Source organism: Pangasianodon hypophthalmus, chromosome 3 (genome assembly GCF_027358585.1).
Source record: "Pangasianodon hypophthalmus isolate fPanHyp1 chromosome 3, fPanHyp1.pri, whole genome shotgun sequence".
NCBI lineage: Eukaryota > Metazoa > Chordata > Actinopteri > Siluriformes > Pangasiidae > Pangasianodon > Pangasianodon hypophthalmus.
The window spans coordinates 20008824-20031080 of record NC_069712.1 but is presented as its reverse complement, the minus strand read 5'-3'; the positions used below and the strand labels follow the sequence as shown (position 1 = coordinate 20031080).

General features: G+C 38.3%; 2 protein-coding genes across 6 annotated transcripts in view; both read left to right on the top strand.

The window, feature by feature from the left end:
* Positions 1-3924, top strand: part of eif2ak3 (eukaryotic translation initiation factor 2-alpha kinase 3) — a 31954-nt gene extending 28030 nt beyond the window's left edge. For both annotated transcript variants that reach the window (XM_034302993.2, XM_034302992.2), the window contains exon 17: positions 589-3924. In XM_034302993.2, coding sequence (XP_034158884.2) covers positions 589-768 — 180 coding nt within the window. In that variant the 3' untranslated portion in view covers positions 769-3924. The remainder of the gene's footprint in view (positions 1-588) is intronic.
* A 638-nt stretch (positions 3925-4562) lies between these two features.
* atrn (attractin) overlaps positions 4563-22257 on the top strand; it is a 55356-nt gene continuing 37661 nt past the window's right edge. Inside the window, exons 1-5 of one of the 4 annotated variants that reach the window (XR_008301458.1) lie at positions 4563-5054; positions 9038-9121; positions 12473-12586; positions 13757-13885; positions 19573-19775. Coding sequence is in view for 3 of the 4 variants with exons in the window: in XM_053232680.1 (XP_053088655.1) it covers positions 4786-5054; positions 9038-9121; positions 12473-12586; positions 13757-13885; positions 19573-19775 (799 nt within the window). In the remaining variant the exon portion in view is untranslated. Of the gene's footprint in view, positions 5055-9037; positions 9122-12472; positions 12587-13504; positions 13677-13756; positions 13886-19572; positions 19776-22257 lie in introns of those variants that run through there. The other 3 variants (XM_053232680.1, XM_053232681.1, XM_053232682.1) reach the window with 3 other exon arrangements.

The window sequence follows — 22257 nt, the reverse complement described above, 5'->3', positions numbered from 1 at the left end:
AGGTTGTAGTAGGTTGAAAGGTTTTTATTACATTTTGGCAAATGCCCTTATCCAGAGCGACTTACATTTATCTAATGTATACAGCTGAGCAGCTGAGGGTTAAGAGCCTTGCTTGAGTTGCCACTATCCATATTTTATAGCCAAGTAACTTGTGGAATTGAAATTACAGTAGTCAGTAATATCGACTAGTTAAACACTAGTTCACGGCATGACCAGAGGAGACCAAACGTATGAGCCTGACTTAATGCCGGCATTAGGCAAGTCAGCATTGAGGAAAAATGAAGGGAAGCTTGGTGCCTCATTCGAGACACAATAGAATGATCTACATCATTGTGATCAGTCTCCTTTCTTTAACTCAACCCTTTTTATTACCATTTCAGCATCTGCAAATGGGGTTAAAACCTAACCTTTTTGCATTACCCCAGTTGTGTTTGTGCTGTAGTGCGTAGTTATAGAACAAGGTTTTCTTTTACTTCCCTAAAAAGGTTGCTGGAAAATGGTCTAATGGTTTCAGAGCAGCCTCAGTTTCAGCTGCATATGCAGTACTGAGTGCCCTTTTACTGACGAGTTTATTTCTGTGTGTTTCAGGCTCAGATGGTGCGCTCTATGCTCTCTCGCGTTCCTGCCGAGCGACCCGAAGCATCCGAGATCACAGAGACGCCACTGTTTCAGGAGCTTGAGGTGCCCTGCAGAATCAGACAGCGCTCGCGAACATACAGCGCCTCATCCACAGGCCGACCATCGCGACAGATATCCAGCTCCAGTTAAAACACAGACACGCCTACTGAGCTCTCTCTGACCCTCTCTCAGCACCTCAGTTGGAAGTGAACCGATTTTCTGAGGAGTGTCCTCACAATTTAAGCACACGCTATAATCTCAGTCTTTATCGCTAGAAAACAGGAGGCATTTTAGCTTCTCAGTCATTCCATCTCAAGCACAAACCCACACACAGTCGCCTACACACAATGTCTCTGCCTCTCACCTCACCTGCCTCACTGCATTGGCTTTTCCTTACTGTCAAGGTCAGCCTCATGGCCTTCTCCCATCCTTTACAAGTTAAGAAAGTTGAAGACATTCACTCAGGAGAGAAGATGCTAACCAAACTGCTTGACTCCTCGCAGATCAGCTCAGATTCTGAAGCTCCATGATGGACGCGTCATCATCTTTACCTCAGTTGCTCTTCCATACCGCGCACACTCTCATGGATTTGTTGTTGTGGAAATGGAACATTATACAGTGCTGAATGAAGGAAAGTTGATTAATGAGCTGCTTTGGAACGCTGGTCGCTCATCTTTTTTTTTTCTTTTCTTTTTTTTTTTTTCTTTTCAAATAGGAAGGAAGTTGCACAGGACTTGCTTCCTCTGAACTATTCCTTCATAAGAACTATTCCTTCCTATGAACAATTATTTTCTCATTTCTATTGTAAATAGACCTAAACTCCAAAAGAGTGTGAGAAACTTGTTAATGGTGCATGATGGAAACTGCAGACATGGTTTGGTGGGCACAGTAGCCTTTCACTGGCACTTGGGGACTGTGGATCTGCCTTAGTAATGGAATAATAGACAATTCTGCCAACTTCTTAATTCTACTGAAAGGAATATGCGAATATTGTATGATTGTTTGATTGCTTTCTGACAGAATGATTAGAATCAAAGAGAGATTTTTGAAACTATACGTGTAAAGATGATGGTGTATAATACGTTTTCATTAATACCAAAACGGGTTTTGTACTCCCTCAAAATGAATTTCCTTTAGGACATCCAAATGACAGTGACTGACTGGAAACTTCATCCACACACGTAACACACACCCTTTTAAAATCACTGTTTATAGGTTTATTTCCATAAAGGATTTTTTGATGGGTGGGAATATTTTTGGCACATGGTGCCATTTTTCTCTGACTGTTTCTGCATACATTGTCCCTTAAGATTTAATTGTGATAAAATCTCGAGATATAAGCTTAGACCTTGAGAGTATGGAGGTAGAATGGCTCTTTATTGATATGCGAGCAGTCTCTTTTTGTTTGCTGTCTGTAGGTGTGTGTGTGTGTGTGTGTGTGTGTGTGTGTGTGTGTGTGTGTGTGAGGAGTGTGCACAGCTCTCTAAATGACTAGACTAGTGCAGAAAGGATATCAGTTAATGACTTGTCATTGTTAATTACACTCATACAGACCTTTAGCAAGACCTTCAGGACATGCTTCACCTTTCACCCGTATTATACAGCTTTTGAGTTTCCTTATGTACTTTTGCTCAGCCACAGTGTTTATTTTATTTATTTACTTTTTTCATCAGCATGCCAGTGGAAGACAATGAATCCTTTAGTTTTCTGTGTCAGTATATGGCCATAGAACAAGGTTTTATAACGATTAGGCTGTTCCTTAGTCCACAAATGTGACTAATTCACGCAAATAATTGCATTGACCACATTCAGACCTGAATTTTTCGTTAATGTGTCACTGTAATTCGATTATTTCAGGATATATATCCAGTTTCAGACGGCATTGCCTTTGCTGTTCTGACTTTTTCCCCGTAACGATTCCTGTTCTGATTCAACGCTCTTGTCAGTTTGGCTGACTGTCATCCATAACCTGTAATATTTGGGCACAATCTTTTCTCCTTTTGTCCTTGTAAATATGTTCTTGTTTTTATTTATGTTCTTTGCAGAATCAATCCTTTTGGGTTGGTGATGTGTAAATGCACTTCATGCAGTGGAGTGTGTTGAAATATTGTGACTTCTTACAAGTCAAAATTGAATAAATATTCTATGAACTTTGGTAAAAAAAAAAAAAAAGTTTTGAGCTTTTTTAAGCATACCGTTTAAACAGTTTATTTTTTAAAATCCTGCCTTTCTGGTAAAGATAATAGCTTAACTCTGCATCCATGACTAATGTGTACAGACATTTATGACTCAAGTGTTAACAGGGATGTGCCAGAGGAACTGTGACTTTGTTCCTGTAAAGCAAATGTTTGCATGGTATTTTAATGCATGGCCAAAAAAAAAAAAAAAATCCACTAATACTACTAAAAATAAAATTAAGTAATTAAGTTATACAGTATACCCCACAATAATGTTTAGTTTACAGCTTTAATTTCCTGCAGGATCTGTAAAAGTTACTTAACCATTTATTTAAACCAAATACAAGTAGAAACTGAATTCCCACATGACTGTAAACAATAAAACTTAGGTCTTTATTGTTAAAACAATCAAGTTTTTTTAAACTTGGGTTTCTCTGTAACAGCACCTGTACCTCTTTTTGAATATGAGCATCAAGTACAGCTTGTATGTATAAAGAAGAAAAGAAAGATAAGGAAACACAGGATGGTGCTGTCTTGCTCTCACTAGTCTGATTGAGTCTTTTCTTAGAGTCTTAGTTTTAAGTAATAATCACAACTGCCCAATGAAAATCTTACAGCAGAAATGCATCCTGCCAAAATGAATCACTTGGTTTAAATACAAAAAAGGCATCTGTCTGAATATTTAATAGGTCTGTTCTGATAAATTTAGTGTCTCTGGTTTGTTTATTTAAAATGTTTTATGATGGTCTGCTTTAGTCCTTATACTGAGCCAAAAAGCACAGAATACACAAGCAAAGCAGATTCAATCTCAGTGGTGCTTACAGTAAATTCAGCTGTAAATGAGACACAGCTAATCAAGAAATGATTGACAACTGGTCTGTCCAATTAAATTTGTCCAGAAATAAGAGGTGTGTGTGCGCAAAATGTCTGTGAAAGCACTATGAAAGCTGACATTCTGCACTTTAATCCATTAGTCACTGATTCAGTTCAATGAGCAAAATGCTGGAATCCAGAAAACACACTCCAGCATATTTTGAGTTTTCATATCAATCATATTTGGAGAAAAATACCACATCAAAACGACAACTTTCTTCACTTCCAGTTCCATCATATGCCTGTTAAATTAAGAAACCTAAATTAATAAAGTCTTATCACTAAGAAAAGATAATATCAGCAGAACAACTACTGAACAAAGGTTTTCCCAGTGAAATTATCATTCTTGGGTATAATTAAAATGTTGAATTTATTTTATTTCATTTCTAAATTAATGATTTTTTTTTATTTCATTACAAATTGTTTTATTTTTATTTCTTGATTCGCTCAGTTATATGTGTAATTGTTAAGGAACAGACAAAAAGGGCTGCTGCCATTAATACAGTCCACAATAACATAATAAACACAAATGTTTCCTAAAGGACGAAGCGTAATAGAAATGTTAAGGTATATCTTAAAATGTAAAACCCTATAAAGAGGACAATATGACACTGAGAAGTAACGATGTCTTATCTTAGAAATTTCAAAAAAAAAAAAAAAAAGAAAGAAAGAAAGAAAGAAAAACTGTGGGAATCTTCCTGCTCTGTTCCTGTCAGTTCCATCAACAGTTGAGCAGCAACTGATTGAAACTTCAGCCACGTCCCAAACCGCATACTACCTTACTAAAGAGGATGTCAAAATAGCCCGCAAACAGTGGTGACTTGCTATTTTGTGCTGTAGTGTGTGATTTGGGACGTAGCCTTTTTCCTCTGAGGCGACTTTGGACTTCCGCATCTCTCCGTATCGTCGTCATTTCCGGCTGCGTCTCAATACCGCAGCGATAAGCATCGCTAAGATGTAAATGGAGAGGAGAGATAAAAGTCTGACAAGACGGTCACTGCAGACGCCTGCGGCAGTAGAAAACGCGTTTTCTTGTCACCCAGTGTAATAACAGTCGCCTAGTGATAATAACAGCGGCTTCTCTAGCAACTGTGTCAGCCATTTTTAGCGAATACGAATGGCCGGAGAGGTTCGCGGGGCCCTTGGCCGGAGAGGGAGCGTGTTGCTCGGCCTGGCTCGGTCAGGCCTCCGCGGGCCACAATGGCGGACTTTTATCCTCATTTCTGCTGCTGTTGGGGGACTCGTTGGACTGTCCGCCGCCGCCGCCGAGGCCAAAGAGTGCGACAAGCCGTGTGTGAACGGCCGGTGCGACCCGGCTAGCGGCAGCTGCGTGTGTGAGCCGGGCTGGGTAGAGGAGCAGTGCCAACACTGCGGCGGCCGCTTCAGGTGAGAGCAGTAACACCGGGGAAGCGCTTTAAAGCACCACAACACTGACGTGCAGCAGCACTGAGCCGCCACTGGACTCTCTGTAATCCCGATTATTACTCAGACTGTGCGACTTCACACAGGCAGCATTAATGTCACTTAGGTGCTGCCTACCGTGTCAGCTTTAAACTTTGTGTGTGTGTGTGTGTGTGTGTGTGTGTGTGTGTGTGTGTGTCGTGAGTACAAACAGGACTGATTGTGTTGTCCGATGATGTGGATGAGGTTTGTGGATGAGGTTTATAGGAGAGTCGTGATATCGCTAGTACACTTTGTGTACACACTGTTTACGCAGGTGGAGCTGTAATACCACTGGCACTTCTCCTGAATGCGGACTAATCCTGGGCTTGTATTGGATCCTAATCAGGGCTGACCATTAAAATGGACCTTCTGTTCCGATTCCAGGAGTGTGTGTGTGTGTGTGTGTGTGTGGAGCGCGTGTGCTGGGATTGTCAGCAGCAGTTGTGCTCCTGTCAGCTGTCAAAGTACTGAAAACTGACACCAGACTGTCTGCTGCTGTTGTTTTAATCCAAATCAGCTTTGGCAGTCATGGCTATGAACTGATGATAAAGGCTGGGAAGGCAGCTTGTTAGTGCTTGAATAGTTTTATTGGGAATGAAGTGTTTAGTGTAGTGAGGCAGTGCAGTGTAGTGAGTGCTCCAGGGTGGACACAGACACTGAGTGGGTTACTGATGGACAGAGACAGTGTTTTTGTGTAAAGGTCTGAGTTTGGCTAAGGTGAAGACACCTCTAAATTGTGTGTGAGTGTAGTGAGTGAAGCTAAAGCCTGTAGCTCAGTCACTGAGACAGCGCTGCCCTGACCGAGGAGAGACACTGGCTTTTTCTGGGGGGTTTTGAGGATGTGCCTCTGTAGATTTTTTTCAAGAGGACAACCATACACACAGACACAAATCATCTCCCTGTCTGTCCAGTTAACAGTTTCTTACTGTGTGTCTGCAGCTCATAGAAAGCTTCTTGTAGTTTGATAGTGTGTAAAGATGCTTTAAGGTGCAAATACATATAACGAATGTATTTGTAAGCATAACTGAATTTAAATGAAACAAATGGCATTGCCAAAAACAGCCCCAGTCCTACCAAATGAGTGTGTTTATGCGCTAGGCAGTGAGTGATGTTGGCTCATTTTAGTAATGGCTGACATTCCCCTTTCCTCAGACATCAGCCATTAATAGCATTATATAAAAGTCGTTATTCTCACAGAAAGTGGGCCATTGAAACGATAGAGGGAGGGTGTGTATCCTGTATTAAAGCAGAAGAATAAGCATGTATGCGCTTTTTATTAATATATCCCCAGGTCCCTGATCTGTTGCCAGATTCAAAATTCCATAACTGAATTACCTCTTAGTGGAGTTGGCATAAATGTGCATTCCCTCATAGAGTGCATAAACGCGCAGCTTTTATTGCGTGTTTCGGAGCACGACAGAAGCCTATCTGTCTGTCTCTAACCCACAAACGTGCCAACACACACTCACTCCCTCACGCACACTTACATGCTCACAGTCTCCTTCCTCTGAGTGTCCTTAAATAGATGAAACACGCATTCCTACCTAATTTCCTGTTGCACTGTTAACTCACATCCGTTGTGGACGCTGTGTGGGGACTCGTAGCAGGGATTTATTTTTGTTCCATTTGGTCAAGCTGCTTTCTGTTGCCGTGGTGGCATTTAGTTAATTGTGTGTGCCTCAGATCTTTAAGCTTATTTAAGACAGTGGTGTCTTTTCGTTGTTCCTCTGAGCCATTCAAAGGGTTAGGTGGATTTTTTTTTTTTTTGTATTTTTATATTTGAATATTGATAAATCTGATCTTTAATCTTTATAGAAGAAGGATCCTGGTCCTGGGTGAGTTAGAGGTGGGAAAACCCCAGACTGTACAGGGTGTTGGTTCAGTAGGACTAGGATTGAGAAATGCTGTTTAAGTTTACATTCAGCCTAATATCCAGAATAAAAACATTCACGGAAACACCTCAATAGAGTAAACTGATTGAGGCCAATCTGAATGAAATATTTATTCGATTGAATGAGGTGGGTAATCCTTTTAATAATCCATTAAACAGAAGAATAATAGCCACTTAAATATTTGGGGCGGATAACTTTCACTGTTGGAATTGGTGCACACATCGCTGCAAGGACTGCAACTATTGATTACTTTAGTAATCAAGTATTCTACCGGTTATCTGGTTGATTGATTGAGTAATCAGAAAATTAGTTTTAAGTGATGTTTTTGTGTGTGTTTAGCCCACCTGTTTGTGTATGGTGAGGGACATATTCACTGTGACTCTGCTGTCATAATAACTAACAAGAATGGGGCTCAAGCTGTTTCTTCAGGGTTGCCAACTCTCACAGATTTCGATTATATGTCATGGTTCATTTAGAACAAGAACACGGCACATCGAGAACATTTTATAGAATCACTGCGGAAGGAAAAAATCCCACAGCAGAATATCTCTCATAAAATTGACTGCGACAAATGTTCTCGATGTGGCTCGTGATGTAGCAGATTTAGTCTCATGCCTGAGTGCGAGTTGACAGTCCTGCTTACAAAATAGTATGCTACATAGTCATAACTCAATATATTTCATAACTACTACTAGCTGTTGTATTACATCTAGTTAGCTTAACACTTGCTAGCTAGTTAGCTTGTCAGTGGTCTACTGTTGTTTTAGTGGGGATGCTTTCGGCTTACGTCCTTTCAGCTTACGAGGATGCAGAACATACACAGTGAAAAAAGGGAAAAGCCTTGATATATTTCACCATACACTGGCCTATAATGTTGTTAACATTAGAAAATGAGTAAAGGCATTACCGTGTAAGTGTTTTGCTAATGGATAATGTGCGCATCCTTGCATCTGAATTAGCAGATATGAAATGCTGATAACTTTACTGTGGTCACAGATTCTTCTTCTCACTTTCCATTTAAAAACACACCTCAATTAAGTTTTGCTGAGACAGAAATAATTTAAAACTCATTAACTTCACAAGCAACGTAAATAAAAAGTGGAACGCATTAACTGGTAATGTTGGCACTATATAGTATATATAGTATATAGTTATAATCATATAACCAGTTCATGCAGAATCTGCGGTTTGAATGAATTCATTCGTATTAGCGAAAATCTTTACATGTAAGCATAGCCACTGACATAGACAGCTGGGAATTTGGGAATTGGGAATGAGACGCATCATAGCTGGTCACAAAGCTGGAGTGTTCATTTCCGTGTAGTGTATGTTTCATCCTCACAAAATACTAACACAACATTACAGAGATATTCGGCTTTTTCAGACACCACACAGACGAAGATAATCAGCTTTGAATTTATTCAGGGCATCATTTGATTTCCGATTTAAAACCAGGGCCAAAGCCTTTACTGTTTGTCTTTTGAGTCACACTTAGTTGTGAAAGTCATTCCCCCCCCCACTTTTGCATTTGTGGTATTTGTACCACTCCACACAGAAATTGTTTATTTTCACTAAAGCAACCACAAAATAAGGTATTTTTGCCTGCTGATATCTCAGAAACATGTCCAAGTTGTAGGGACACAACATTTTGCTTCATCCAGGTATAGTTTAGTATACCTTCATCCAGGAGTGTAATAAAACGAAAATGTCTGTTCATTTTATTGGTGCATTTGTAGGACTTTGTACCCACTTTGTCAAACTGTTGTACCATAGCACATACTTGTAAACACATAATTGTTACTTTTACTCTGATAGACTCGATATACACTGGTTGTTTTATATATTTACTGGGTAACCTTGAAACAATAAAGTGCTTTTCTGTCTCCTTCCAAAGTGTTATCAGAGGATTGCTGCTGTGGGGTAAATTACACAGCAGGTCATTTTCAGCTGAACTTTGCTCGTTGTTCTGTGTAGTGTTTTTGGTCTGTCCTCTCAGGTGTGTTTACTGTGTGAGTGTTATTGATGTGTTCGCAGGCTAACTGGACCTTTTGGGTACCTGACAGATGGACCAGGGAACTACAAACACAAAACCAAGTGCACATGGCTCATAGAGGGACAGTGAGTTACACTTTCACTTCCTCTTTTTGGTATACACACGCACATGCAGTTATGGATATTGACATATCCCGATCAAATAAATAATTAATCAATCAATCATTAAGATCATTAATGGAAAAATATGTGAACCTCTAGGACAGAGGTTAGGTTTCACGGAGCATATCCTTTTTGGGCCTGACAGGTGTCTTCCAAATTCAGTGGAAGATTATAGCATTACATTGATTGAAAATTATATTTATTTATAAAAACAATATCAGACCTGCATTTCAGATGCTTAAAATGTTCAGAATAAAATGTAAATCAGCTATATACATATATTACACATGGCTTTATTTGAATGTGTTCGAGCGTGTATTTTCATCCGCCGGGATGATAGCATTACGTATGAATGACGTCATTACATGATAACGTAAAAGAACTGGTGAATCGGTTTTTCGAGCCAGTTCATTGAAACGAACTGTCTGAAAGAACCGGTTTGCGGTACAGAATCGGACTTCACATCCCTACCTGTGAGTGAGAAATTTTAAATGGCCCAATTGTCCTCTTGCAGTGAGAGGTAACAAAGTTGTCCTAAACAAATGTCTGACTAATGACTAAACATGTGAACTAATTGAATGTGGTGAGTGAGTCATGGCTTCATGGTTTCAAGTGCTGTACTGCTCAAAACTGTGCAGTGAAACATTACACATGGGCAGTTTATCAAGATCACATGACTTATAAATTACAATCTGCAGAAGAACCGAAACTACAACTAATATTTTATAACCAACCATTAATTTTGATGTTTTCCTTTTAGCTTTGTGTTATTTTGGTAGCCTGATAGGATTAATAAGTTATGACAAATAGCAATATCTACAAGGAAAATGTAGCAACATTAAGCTACAGTAATGTAAGTACTTATTAAATGTACATATTATTCTCTTAAACAGATTCGACAAACATTTGTTTGTTAGAATCATGTAAATCGATGGCAAAAAATAGTGAATCTTATTTCATAAAACTGGTGCAGCCCTACCTTGAGTAAGTATTTTTATTTATTTATTTAAAAAAAAAAAAAAAAACAGAAACACTTTTTAGTGCCATGATGAGCCTCTTTTCCATACCAGTTTTTCATTGTTTTTCTGAAACTTGGCTTAATAGCACTCATCTTTTTCAGTCTAATAGCTAATAAACCCCTTAGCAGTGTTTTTTTTTTTTTTTTTTTTTTTTTTTTTTTTTTTTGGTGCTTATGTGAGTGTTTTGACTCTTCTGTCCTACTGTAATGAAGTCACCTTCATTCACACACACACACATCTCCAGCACAAGGGAGCATAGGGAACAAGTAGTTGTACATTTAAATAGGTTTTGATGGTTGGATGGTATTCCTTTTTTCCTTTTCAGATTCTACATAGTTTTAATGTAATTGGAAAATGTGTTTAAGGAAGGGATGGGGCCAGAATACACTTTGCTTGTTGCATTAACTGACAGTGGTTTTTTTTTTGAATGAGGAAGGTGTGAGGTTGGGTTTTGTGGTAACAAAATTCTCCACATCTATATAAGTACCACACAAGAGGACTTGGTCACAGGGCTACTTTAACAGCAGAATTGTCATGGAGTTGGTCATGTTTCACTTGATACTGAACTTAAAACTTGTTTTGTTTAATAAAGCAGAAATTGAAGAGAAAGACAGCTAGTAAAATAGGATTGTGATAAGTGATAAGCTGATAAGCAGACAGCACTCTGTCAGGTCAGAATAAATTTGTATCCACGTGATATTTACCAGCTCGGAAACATGATACTTGATCACACCTATACAGCGACAAGCCAGAGCCGGAGCCAGTCAGGAGAGAGAGCACGATTAAGAGATTTAGATACTAGGAAATACTAGGAAAACATTGGAGTTTTAGGGTTTTTTTCTTGCTGTAATTTAGTGGGGAAGTTTTATATTGTTTATAATTATATATTATTTATATAAATTTCTATTGTAACTAGTGAGCTATCTTTGGGTGACTAGATCATTTTGTAGGCTATGTGCTATTTATGATACCACAGAATGAACAGACAACACAAAACGAAACCAATCTTGGCTTATTTAATGATGGCAATCAAATCAAAACAGACTGCAAACTGTGCCCTGAGAAAATATCAAGAGGAGTTACAACACCATCTTCCTACAATACATGTAACCAGTTAAAACATCTTAAACTTAAACTCAGCACAAGGAGTTCATTACCAGCAGCACACAGCAGCAGCGAGGCAGGCTAGGTGAGAAAAATATCTACAGACAACACTATGTGAGTGAAAATAACAGCCCTTACCCGGTATGCTGTTCTTGATGGTCAGTCAGTATTGCTGCTTGACAGCAAGGGTTTCCAACACAATAAAAACAGAAAAGTGCTTTACTGGTTATCTGAAGTGAAACAAAACCCACTCTTCACTGCAGCTCTGCCCAATCCCAGGTAACTAATGTAGTTAGCTAATGCACTTCATAGCTAGCATTATAAAGAAAAAGCCTAGTAGCCTTAAATGCTTGCACATACTGTACGTGTGTGCTTTTCATGGCCATGATGCTGGTGACATACCTGATTAATATTAAGTAGGTTACTCAATTCGATATTAGTATTGATGTCGGTGACTACCAGAAACATACTTGTTCTCATACTCAGTCTGAAGAAATGTTACCTAGTAACATTTAACCATATAGGCCCAAAATTGTACACCATGTTGAGACATCAGCAACAGTTAAAACCTAATAGTTATTAAAAGATGCTACTTCTCTCGTGTTGAAAATTCCAGCTCATATGAAAGTGCAGTACAAGGGACAAACAGAATAACGGTGGGGGAGCAAACTATATTTAGCCAGTTTCTTTTGAAAAAAGAAAGAATGAAAATGCTTAACGTTACTACCCCAAAACATACATGAACTGAATTTTGTAAGCAGGAATGAGATCAGCAGCTGCAGAGAGCATTTATTTGAGGTTATTGTAAGTAAGAGAAGTTGCCCTATAATTTAAATGTAGGTTTCACTTAATCAGGATAATTATAAAGGTGTACACATGAGTGCTCATGGTTTGAGAGCACTGAGGCAGATGGCTGGTAATATTCGGGGCTGTAATTAAATATTAGATTGTACATAACTTTTTAAGAAATGAGAATAACACTATTATTGAAGAACTATATTAATTATTACTGCTAACTTGGGAGTTAAACACAAACATTTCTATAGCTCAGCTTTTTCATCTGAAAACATTATGCTATTGAACATTTACATAAATCAGTAAAGTCTAAACAGGCTTATACAGTATGCAATATTTCATAAAAGTAGCCCACACAACTAAAAAAACTTTACTCCCTGCATCTGTGTGTTTGCAGGTCAAACTCTATTCTGAGGCTGCGCTTTGAGCACTTTGCCACCGAGTGCAGCTGGGATCACCTATATGTGTATGATGGAGACTCCATATACTCTCCTTTACTGGCTGCATTCAGGTACTGGGGGATGTTTGTATAAATGCGTGTGGGTGTTTCCACACGTCTGTCTGTGGGAAGAAGCCATAACCAAATAAGCGAGCACTCAGTAATGACTAGCAGATCAATGATGTGCTTTAAATATGGAACTGGAGAAACCATTCTGTCTTCTCTCTTTGTCTGTCTCTCTCTCTCTCCTCTCTGTCTCTCTCTGTCTCTCTCTCTCTCTCTCTCACACACACACACACACACACACACACATGCACACATTCATTGCATTTATAGTCAACTCCTGAATTATTAGCACCCTTGACATGTTGTAAAAATGCTTATGAAAAAAAATGCCTTTGTTGTTAATTAGCTTAATCTCACACTGAAAATGTGAAAGAAAACTAAGTTTTAAGTGAAGTGAATGTATTAAAAAAAAAAAAAAAAAAAAAAAAAAGACTAACCTGTACTGAAAACATTTTAACGAAACCATCACAATTACTGCCACTCCTGCCACTTTGACAACATAACTCTCAGTCTCCTATAATGCTTGATGAGATTGGAGTGAGCATACAATGCAGAGCAAGTAATCTGAGAGCACTCCTCAATGCAGAATCTCTCAAGCTCCACCATGGTCCTAGGTCCTCTCAGAGTGAGATTAAACTAATTAACCACAAAGACCTTTTTCCATAACTTTTTTTTTTTTTATTAAATAAAAAAAAACTCAACTTTACCAAGGGTGCCAATAATTCTGCAGATTCCTGTACTTTTGTCTTGGAAGCCTTTTATTATCAACTAAAATTGTGTGCATATATTGTTTGTCACAGATATGTAGCTCAGCCATAGATTTCTTAAGAATTCATGCAAGAATATATATATATATATATATATATATATATATATATATATATATATATAAAATATACACACACATACATAAGATACTACAACTGCTTTTCTATTTTTACTACTTCACTTTGACAATGCCAAAAAAAAAATCTATCAAGAGCAAGATTGGAAGAAGTGAATGAAGTACGTATAGCCAACAACCATCTCTAGCTTCTTCTGTGGAATATTTTTAGTACTGCTAGAGCTTGACCTCAAAGAGAGGTTCAAGATACAGGTAATTTAGGACTGCTTAGAATTTTTCTCCACGTAGGTGTTGATGACGTGGAAAATAATATTAGTGCTCTCTTGTCGCAGCGGTCTGATCGTTCCCGAGCACTACAGCAATGAAACGGTTCCAGAAGTTGTGGCTGAATCCGGCTATGTGCTCCTCCATTTCTTCAGTGACGCAGCCTACAACCTCACTGGCTTCAACATCTCCTACAGGTAAGCTGAACAGGCAAATCTCACCACAAAGTCGAGCAGTTTGTCACTAGTGTTATATAAACCAAAAGCTTTGCTGTGTAACTTCCAAATTAACGAATGCCTTTTGAATGGCTCATAAGTAACTGACAGATCAGTCTTCTTCTCTTGGTATCTGTATGAAACCAGCATATGGAATCAGAAAATCTTGGTCATAAACATGTAACCCATAAGTAGTTTTGATGGCTAGGTTTGATGGCTAATGGGTTTTAGCTCATTTGCAATAGTTTGGCAAGTTTGTGGCCTCTAACTAGACTTTAGTGTATAGAGAGAAGGGGTACACAGATACAGTCTTCTCCGAAGGTATTGGAACTGCAGGGCCAATTCTTTTGTTTTTGCTACACCCAGAAGACATTTGTGTTTGCGAGCAAAAGATGAATTTGAGACAGTAGACCAGAATTTCAGCTTTCATTTCCTGATATTTACATCTGGATGTGTTAAACAACTTAGAACATGGCACCTTTTTTTGAACTCACCCGTTTTTCAAGTGAGCAATAATATTGGAACAGTTGTTTCTTGCTGCCCAGGTGAGCCCTCTTAGTTTGATTGCTTAAACAGTTAATAGCGCTGAATGTCTGCTCTTGGTTTGAGCTCTGGTTTTCGCCTCTTTGTTGTTAAAAAGAATAAACCAAGAGGCTAACGTTAATTCAGCCTCACGTTCACGCATTTGGGAGGCGCTTAAAGCATTCATGAGAGGACATATTCTTTCACATGAGGCATATGAACAGAAAGAAAAGAGAGCTTTATTAATAAAATTAGGAAAAGAAATAAGATCACTGGAGCATGCATTGACTAACAAGGATGAATGTTTGACACTCAGAAATGGGTTTTATATAATAATTTGTGCACCCATAAGGCCGAGTCTATCATGGCAAGGACAAAATATCAGTATTATGAATTTGGAGATAAAACTAACAGGATGTTGTCATGGCAAATTAAAATGGAAGAATCAGACCGACACATTCATTCCATACGATCGACAGATGGTAGATATATCTTAGATGCTGAGGAAATCAATACCTTATTTACGGATTTTTATGAAACTTTATACAAAACTGATCACAACCAGGAAAATGTTGGTGCTGAAAGCTTTTTAAGCAAAATATAGCTTCCCAAGATCAATGATGAAGGCAATAAACTACTGAATGCAGACATAACTGAGAAAGAGGTCCTCTGAGCCATTAATGCACTGGGAAACAGGCCCCACGACCAGATGGCTTCCCAATAGAGTATTTTAAGGCATTTTCAAATATATTGTTACCTCTCCTAACGATTAATGAATCACTTGAGAGAGGATAACTTCCACATTCTCTAGAACTGGCAACAATAACACTACTTCCTAAACCGGGTAAAGCCAGGCAGAAATGTGGGTCTTATCGGCCATTAAGTCTCCTTAATGCGGATTATAAGGTTCTGACCAAATTGCGTGCCCAAAGACTGGAGACTGTTATATCCAAAGTAATACATCCAGATCAGAAAGGCTTTTTTAAGAATAGACAAGGCTCTGATATGTGAGAAGGCTTCTTCATATAATTAATATTGCTAATATTAGCAATATTATTGCTAAAAGCAGAATATACCCATGTTTATTCTGTCTTTGAATGCTGAAAAGGCTTTTGACAGAATCAAGCCTACTTTTCTTTTTGCAGCCCTAGAAGCCTTGAGCTTTGTCTTTAAGTTTATTGAAAATTTAAAAACTATCTTTAACTGCCCTAAAGCACAATTACTCACCAAAGGTGTTATATCAAGCACTTTTACACTGTCAAGACGTTGAAGACAAGGCTGCCCAATATCCCCCTTATTATTTGTCCTGGCTTTTGAACCCCTCTCTATTGCAATAAGGTCCCATTCCGCAATAAATGGCATTATATTTGGCATTATAGAACACTAATTATGCTGCTGACCTGTTAATATATTTGATCAATCCACAATCTTCTATCCCCCCTTATTACATGTACTTAAGGAATACAGTGATATCTCTGGATATAAATTGAATTATGACATGAGTGAAGCCCTCCCTCTTGATGTCTCAGCTTTAAAATATTTAAAATATATAGTTAAACCATTAACTTTGTGCCCCACTGGGTTTAAATATTTAGGTATTTACATTGATATAAATATGATGACATGCTTCAAAACAATTATTCCAAACTTCTTGACCAAGTAAAAGGAGATAGGCAAAAATGGAAAGAATTATCCTTATCATAAATGGGAAGAATCAATGTAAAAACATTTTACCTAAATATATGTACAAATTTTTATGTCTCCCCTCGAAAATTCCCAAGTCTTATTTTAAGGAACTTAATAAGGTACTCTCCTGCTTTCTTTGGAAAGGTAAAAACCCCAGACTGAAACTTCTTAAACTTCCTTATTCTGACCTAACTTAAAAAATGCCTTATGATAAATGTGCCTTGAACCTCCCAAATTTTATTCACTACTATTTAGCTTCACAGTTTCACCCAATATGGACAGTGGGAGATGAATTCCATCTCACTAAAGGTTGTTCCTTTTTTGAGGTTAAAAGGAAGCTTGTGTAAATTCACTAAAAATCCATTGATACTCCATACGTTTCCTGCTTGGAAGGAATCACATCAATTACTCGGCCTTAGTGTAACTCTGCTTAGACATTCAGCCCTTTGGGAGAACCCCACTATACCTACTGGTATTGCTGATAGTACCCTCAAAGTATGGACAAGTAGAGGTATAAAGACACTGGGGGACTTGTACGCTAATGATTACTGAATGAGCTTTGATCTGCTATCTCAGACATATAAAATCCCAAAACATAATTTCTTTAAATGTTTGCAAATCAGACATTGGGTGAAAGAAATTGCTCCTCAGACATTTCCCGACATTGCAACACTGTCATCGCTTGAAAACAGTATGTTTGACAAGGTTATGTCATCTCTAAGAGGTATTACTTCTGTAATCTACAGCACAATAACAAATAATTTTAAACCATTTGATAATGTGATCTTGAAATGGGAAAGAGATATTGCCTGTACATATGACTCTGTACAGTGGGACTATGCTATGGAGGGAATGCAAACTATTTTAATGTCTACCAAGCACAGGCAAGTCCAGTTTAATATTCTGCATCGACCATACACTGATCATCCATAGCATTAAAACCACTGACAGGTGAAGTGAATAACATTGATTATCTTGTTACAGTGGCACCTGTCAGGGGGTGGGATATACTAGGCAGCAAGTGAACAGTCAGTTCTCAAAGTTGATGTGTTGGAAGCAGGAAAAATGGGCGCAAATTGTGATGGCTAGATGACTGGGTCAGAGCCAAAACAGCAGGTCTTGTGCGCAGTGGTATGCAGTACGTACCAAAAGTGGTCCAAGGAAGGACAACCCGTGAACTGGAGACACGGTCATGGGCATTATTGATGTGTGTGGGGCGTGAAGGCTAGCTCGTCTGGTCTGATCCTACAGAAGAGTATAGGTACTTGCATAAGTAATGATCCTAGAATTTGGGTATTGAGTGATACTGGCTTATTGGATTCTTCTAATCATAAAAAGTATTTCACCCTTCTGGCTAGAACTGCTGGGGAAAAATTGCATATTAATGAACTGGAAATCTGCACGTCCTCCATCAAGAAGGCACTGGATCAATGAAATCATTTCATACTGCACTGTTAGGAAAACACCAAAGACTTTTGAAACATTTTGGGGCTCTTTTCTGGACTGTTCACCCTCCCTCACTGCAAATTAATTGCAATGTCATTCTCATGGTTCTACACTAATGATCAGTAAAGCAATTTACATAAATATATGCACTACCTGTGCTATGAGTTGTGTGGTTATTTTTTTTTCTGCTCAGTCTAAGGTCTGTTCTTTCTTTTTTTGTTTATAAAAGAAAAATGACTGTTGTTGTGTGTGTGTGTGTGTGTGTGTGTGTGTATATTGTATATAATTATTCTGTATCAAAACTGGAAAATAAATCTATATAAAATAAAAAAGGATAAACTAACATGAAGACCAGAGAGCTGTCTATGGGAGAAAAGCAAACCATTTTGAAGCTGAGAAAAGAGAGAAAGTCAATTAAAGCCATTGCACAAGCATTAGGTATAGCCAATACAACAATTTGGAATGCCCTGGAAAAAAGAAAGAAACCACTTCTTTACTAACAACTAGACATCAAACCAGAAAATCAACAGTAGTTGACGACAGAAACATTAGGAGAGCTGTGAAGAACAGAATGAATTCAGAAGTCTACAGAAACATTCTGTCTACAGAAGCACACTGCCAACACAACAAAGGACTTCACCAGGGAGAAGTTTTTAGACTGGCCAAGTCAGTCACCAGACTTTAACCCAATTGTGTGTGGATTTCACATCCTGAAGAGTAGACTGAAGGGAGAAACCCCTAAAACCAACAACAACTGAAAGAAGCTCCGGTACAAGCCTGGAAAAGCATCACCAAAGAAGAATGCAACAGTTTGGTGATGTCAGTGGGTCGCTTGCTTGATGCAGTCACTGCAAGCAAGGGATATGCAACCAAATATTAAATATTATTCATTTTCATTTACTTTAAAACTATCTGTTATGTTTGCTCACCTAAACATTTGGCGGTCTGCCACCAAAGGTGCCATGTTCTAAGTTGTTTAACACATCTAGATGTAAATATGTGGAAAAGAAAGCTGAAATTCTCATTTATTGTCTCTAGTGTCTCTATTGTTTATCTTTTGATCTCAAATCCAGTCGTCTTCAGTGTATTACAAAAGCAAAAACAAAAACAAAAGAATTGGCCTTGCTGCTCCAGTACTTTCAGGGGGGACTATAGGTTTGATAAATTTGGCCTCTTGGTTTAGAGAGGTTGATGATGCCGAGTTCTGGTGCTCATTGGTGCAGTTTCTATAGCGACTATATTCATGGTGGACCTCCTTCTTCCCAAAGGAGCACAGTGGAGTGCAATATGAAAAGAACATCAAACAGAACTTCTGCATACACTCATTCACTCTACATGCACATGTTCATGTATGCACCCTTCAGACACTCCTCCATTATAGACACAAAAAACAAGGCTTACTGAGGGACATCAAACAGCTTGTGTGGCTCTCTCTCTCTCTCTCTCTCTCTCTCTTACATACAGACACGCACACACACCATGAGCTCTATTCAGCTCTAGAGGAGAGTGAGCTGCCTACTAATGGGGCAGTGGTAATGCCAGCTTAGGTTTAAATGCAGCTTAATGTTAGCAGCCTAACAGTATTTTTGTTATTACTCAGCTGAAACTAATGATATTTAACAATTCAGTAAATCACTAATATGACAGCTACACAATGTCTCATGCGTCCTCTAATGTAATTCATTAGAAAGCTAAACATTTTTCAAGCTTATAATAAAACTGAAACTTCACAGCTCTCTGTGTGTGTGCTATGTAGGGGTTGTGGTTACTGAAAGGATAAATGGGGCTTCTTGCTCGGAACAAATGTATAAGATATTAGTTGTTGTATGCTGTTATGTAGGTAAACAATAGCTTCAGACAGAATAATGTAGTGCTCTGAAGACTTTGATAAATGAGGGTAGACTACGTATGCACACAAAAAAAGAACAATACACTGCTAAAATATTGTGAACCTTTATGTTAACTGCAATCTAGTTATTAATACTCTCTTTCTGTTTCTCTCACCCTTTCCTTAGGATAAATATGTGTCCTAATAACTGCTCAGGCCGCGGTGTGTGTCGTCTGGGTAACTCCAGTGACGTGGTGCAGTGTGAGTGTGAGGAGGGCTGGAAAGGCGATGCATGTGATGTCCCATACTGTGCCTCAAACTGTGGCTACCCTGTGCGGGGTCTGTGCCAAATCAGTGACAAACGCTGTCTCTGCAACCCTGGCTGGCAAGGTGGGCCACCTCTGTGTGCATCAGCAAATGAAACAATAATAATAATGGGGAAAACAGAGCCTCTGTTTCATTCTACTTCAGTTAATGTTAGGTTCCATTACTGCAGTTCAGTAAAGTGTCAGCTTGCTCATGACTCCTGGCTGGTATCGACCAATGACTGTACATATATACAGTCTGTGCTATAGACTGGTGTGTATTACTCTATGATTTCTCTTTAGGTTCTCAAATATCTGTAGCTTTTTATAAATTCCTTTTCTCTAAAGCTACTTTCTGAGGTTTGTTGAAATATTAACCCAGGAATATTAACTCAGCTGTAGTCTCACAAGTCAGACCTTTTAGCATTTGCTATTTGCTAGAGAGTCTATTACCTTCCTTTATTATGGGAACCAAGAACTACCTGCTTTAACAGGACGAGGCCATTTGACTGACATTTCAACCGATCAATCTCAGACTTCTTCCATAGCCTGCTGCTAAAAGTATCACGTTTACTTGCCACTGGCTTCTTTAAACAAAACTATTAGTAATTTTCACAAAATGCTGTGGTCTAGTTTTTAATCTATTGACCTGATCTTGCTCTTTTGGATGCCAGTACACATCTATGTGCATACTTGTGCTGCGTTCATGGGCCCTTGTAAGTGGAAATTTGTAATAATGTCATTTCCAACGTTGGACATGCGAAGTGGGGGAAAAAAAAAAATAGATGCCACCATGAAACTGTGTCTTTTGTTTGCTTTGTTCAAGCATGTAAAGCTTGTAAACAGCTATTTTTGCCACTTTTACACGTACATGCCTGAGTGGCTACTGGTACTGTTCTACTATAGTGAACTTCAAACATTCATGCAACATTTTTGTTGCAGTACAACAACAACAGCGGACAATAGCGAGTAATGTTAGCCACAAGCTAGCCAGCTAACCTTAGTTATACGAATGTTAAATTAGTTTATAGCAGTATTGGCTTTAGCTCAGTTAAAATACAGACACAGTATTTTTATTTTTTTAAATCTATACCACTGATCATAATAAACACTGTTTTGAGAAGGTAATCATCAACATTAGAGTTATAATTGGAGAAGGGGTCTTTACACTGTTCCGTGTGCGTGGCCATGTTGATATGGCTTTGAAGGAACTGGTAGTTGAGAAGGTCTAGTTGATGAGTTGAATTTTAAAGCTGAAGGGGTGTTTTTGGTGGATGTTACTGGTTATAGGTGGGGAATTACAAGTTGCAACTTCGCCTCATGCAGCACAAGCTTGCATGATATTGATTTTTCCCTGCTTGTGCAAAAATTCAGCTTGATGGTGGATTTTCAGGTGATTCTGCAGTAATGCCCAGTTAGCAGTAAAAACACAACACAGGACATTTATGAAATAATCCTTTTACAAAACTGGTTGTCTCCTGTCCACAGTGCCAACATTTTGACTGTTGATCCGCTGTCCAAAAGAGCAAAATAGAACAAAGGAGAGCAAAAAAACAAAACAAAAAAAAAAACAGCATTTTATATCAATTTTTAATTATCATCACCTTTAAAATTATTTATAATATATTGTAAAATATTAGATCTGACACTTCATTGTACCTATTCTTCATAGTACTTCATCTTTTTTAGGCCGAAATTTTCGGCCCCATTCTGCAGGTTCAGTCAAGAGCATGTAAGATGGGGAGGGGTCAGGGCTTCCAAGCGATGTCTGTTAATATCAGGGAGTTCAAAACTTGCCTATTGGCTCATCTCCCATTTTTGGTGAGGAGAAAAATATTGCTCTTTTGGAGTATTTTAGCATAGTAGTTTGTAGTAGTACATTCCAATGTTTTGGCGCTCCTGTGCATAAAGGTTGCCAGGTCTGGTAATATAATTGGAGTAAATGTCATTGGACATACTGGCAGTATATGATTGTATAGTGATGATTAAATCCTTATATCGTGCAAGCCTAGTGCATATACGGGAGCATGGTTGGCCAATTAATTGTCTTCAAGATTCTGCAGCTTGTGACCAGAAAAGTTTACAATAAATATCAGTTGCTCCATGGGCTATAGGCGGAGTGGCTGCGGCTGAGACTAACCCGGCAGTACGGTTAACCTGTCCAATACTGTTTCTCTTTAATCATGCCTCTCTTTCTGTCTCACTCTCATTCTTCTTCCTCTCTCATTCTATACAGTCTGTTTGCTATTGCTTGTGAGGATAATAAGAGTGTATTGGTTTCCATACAGTAAAGAAAAATGGGGGGAAAAAAGAACATTCAGAATAGTGTACTGAAACCTGAAAATGTATTATCGCTACTACAGTGCAATATTTTATATTTGTCTTTTGTGCAAATCAAAACTGGGCATCTGTGTATATCTAAATAAAATTGTGTAATAATTTATTAATATCTTTTGGTGTAGGCTCTTGTAGTGTTAGATCTGGTTAATGATAAACTCTTGATTAGGCCTGACTTAATATTTATTAACCTCTTTCAAGTTATGTAGCAGAAAGATTGAGCAATTGAG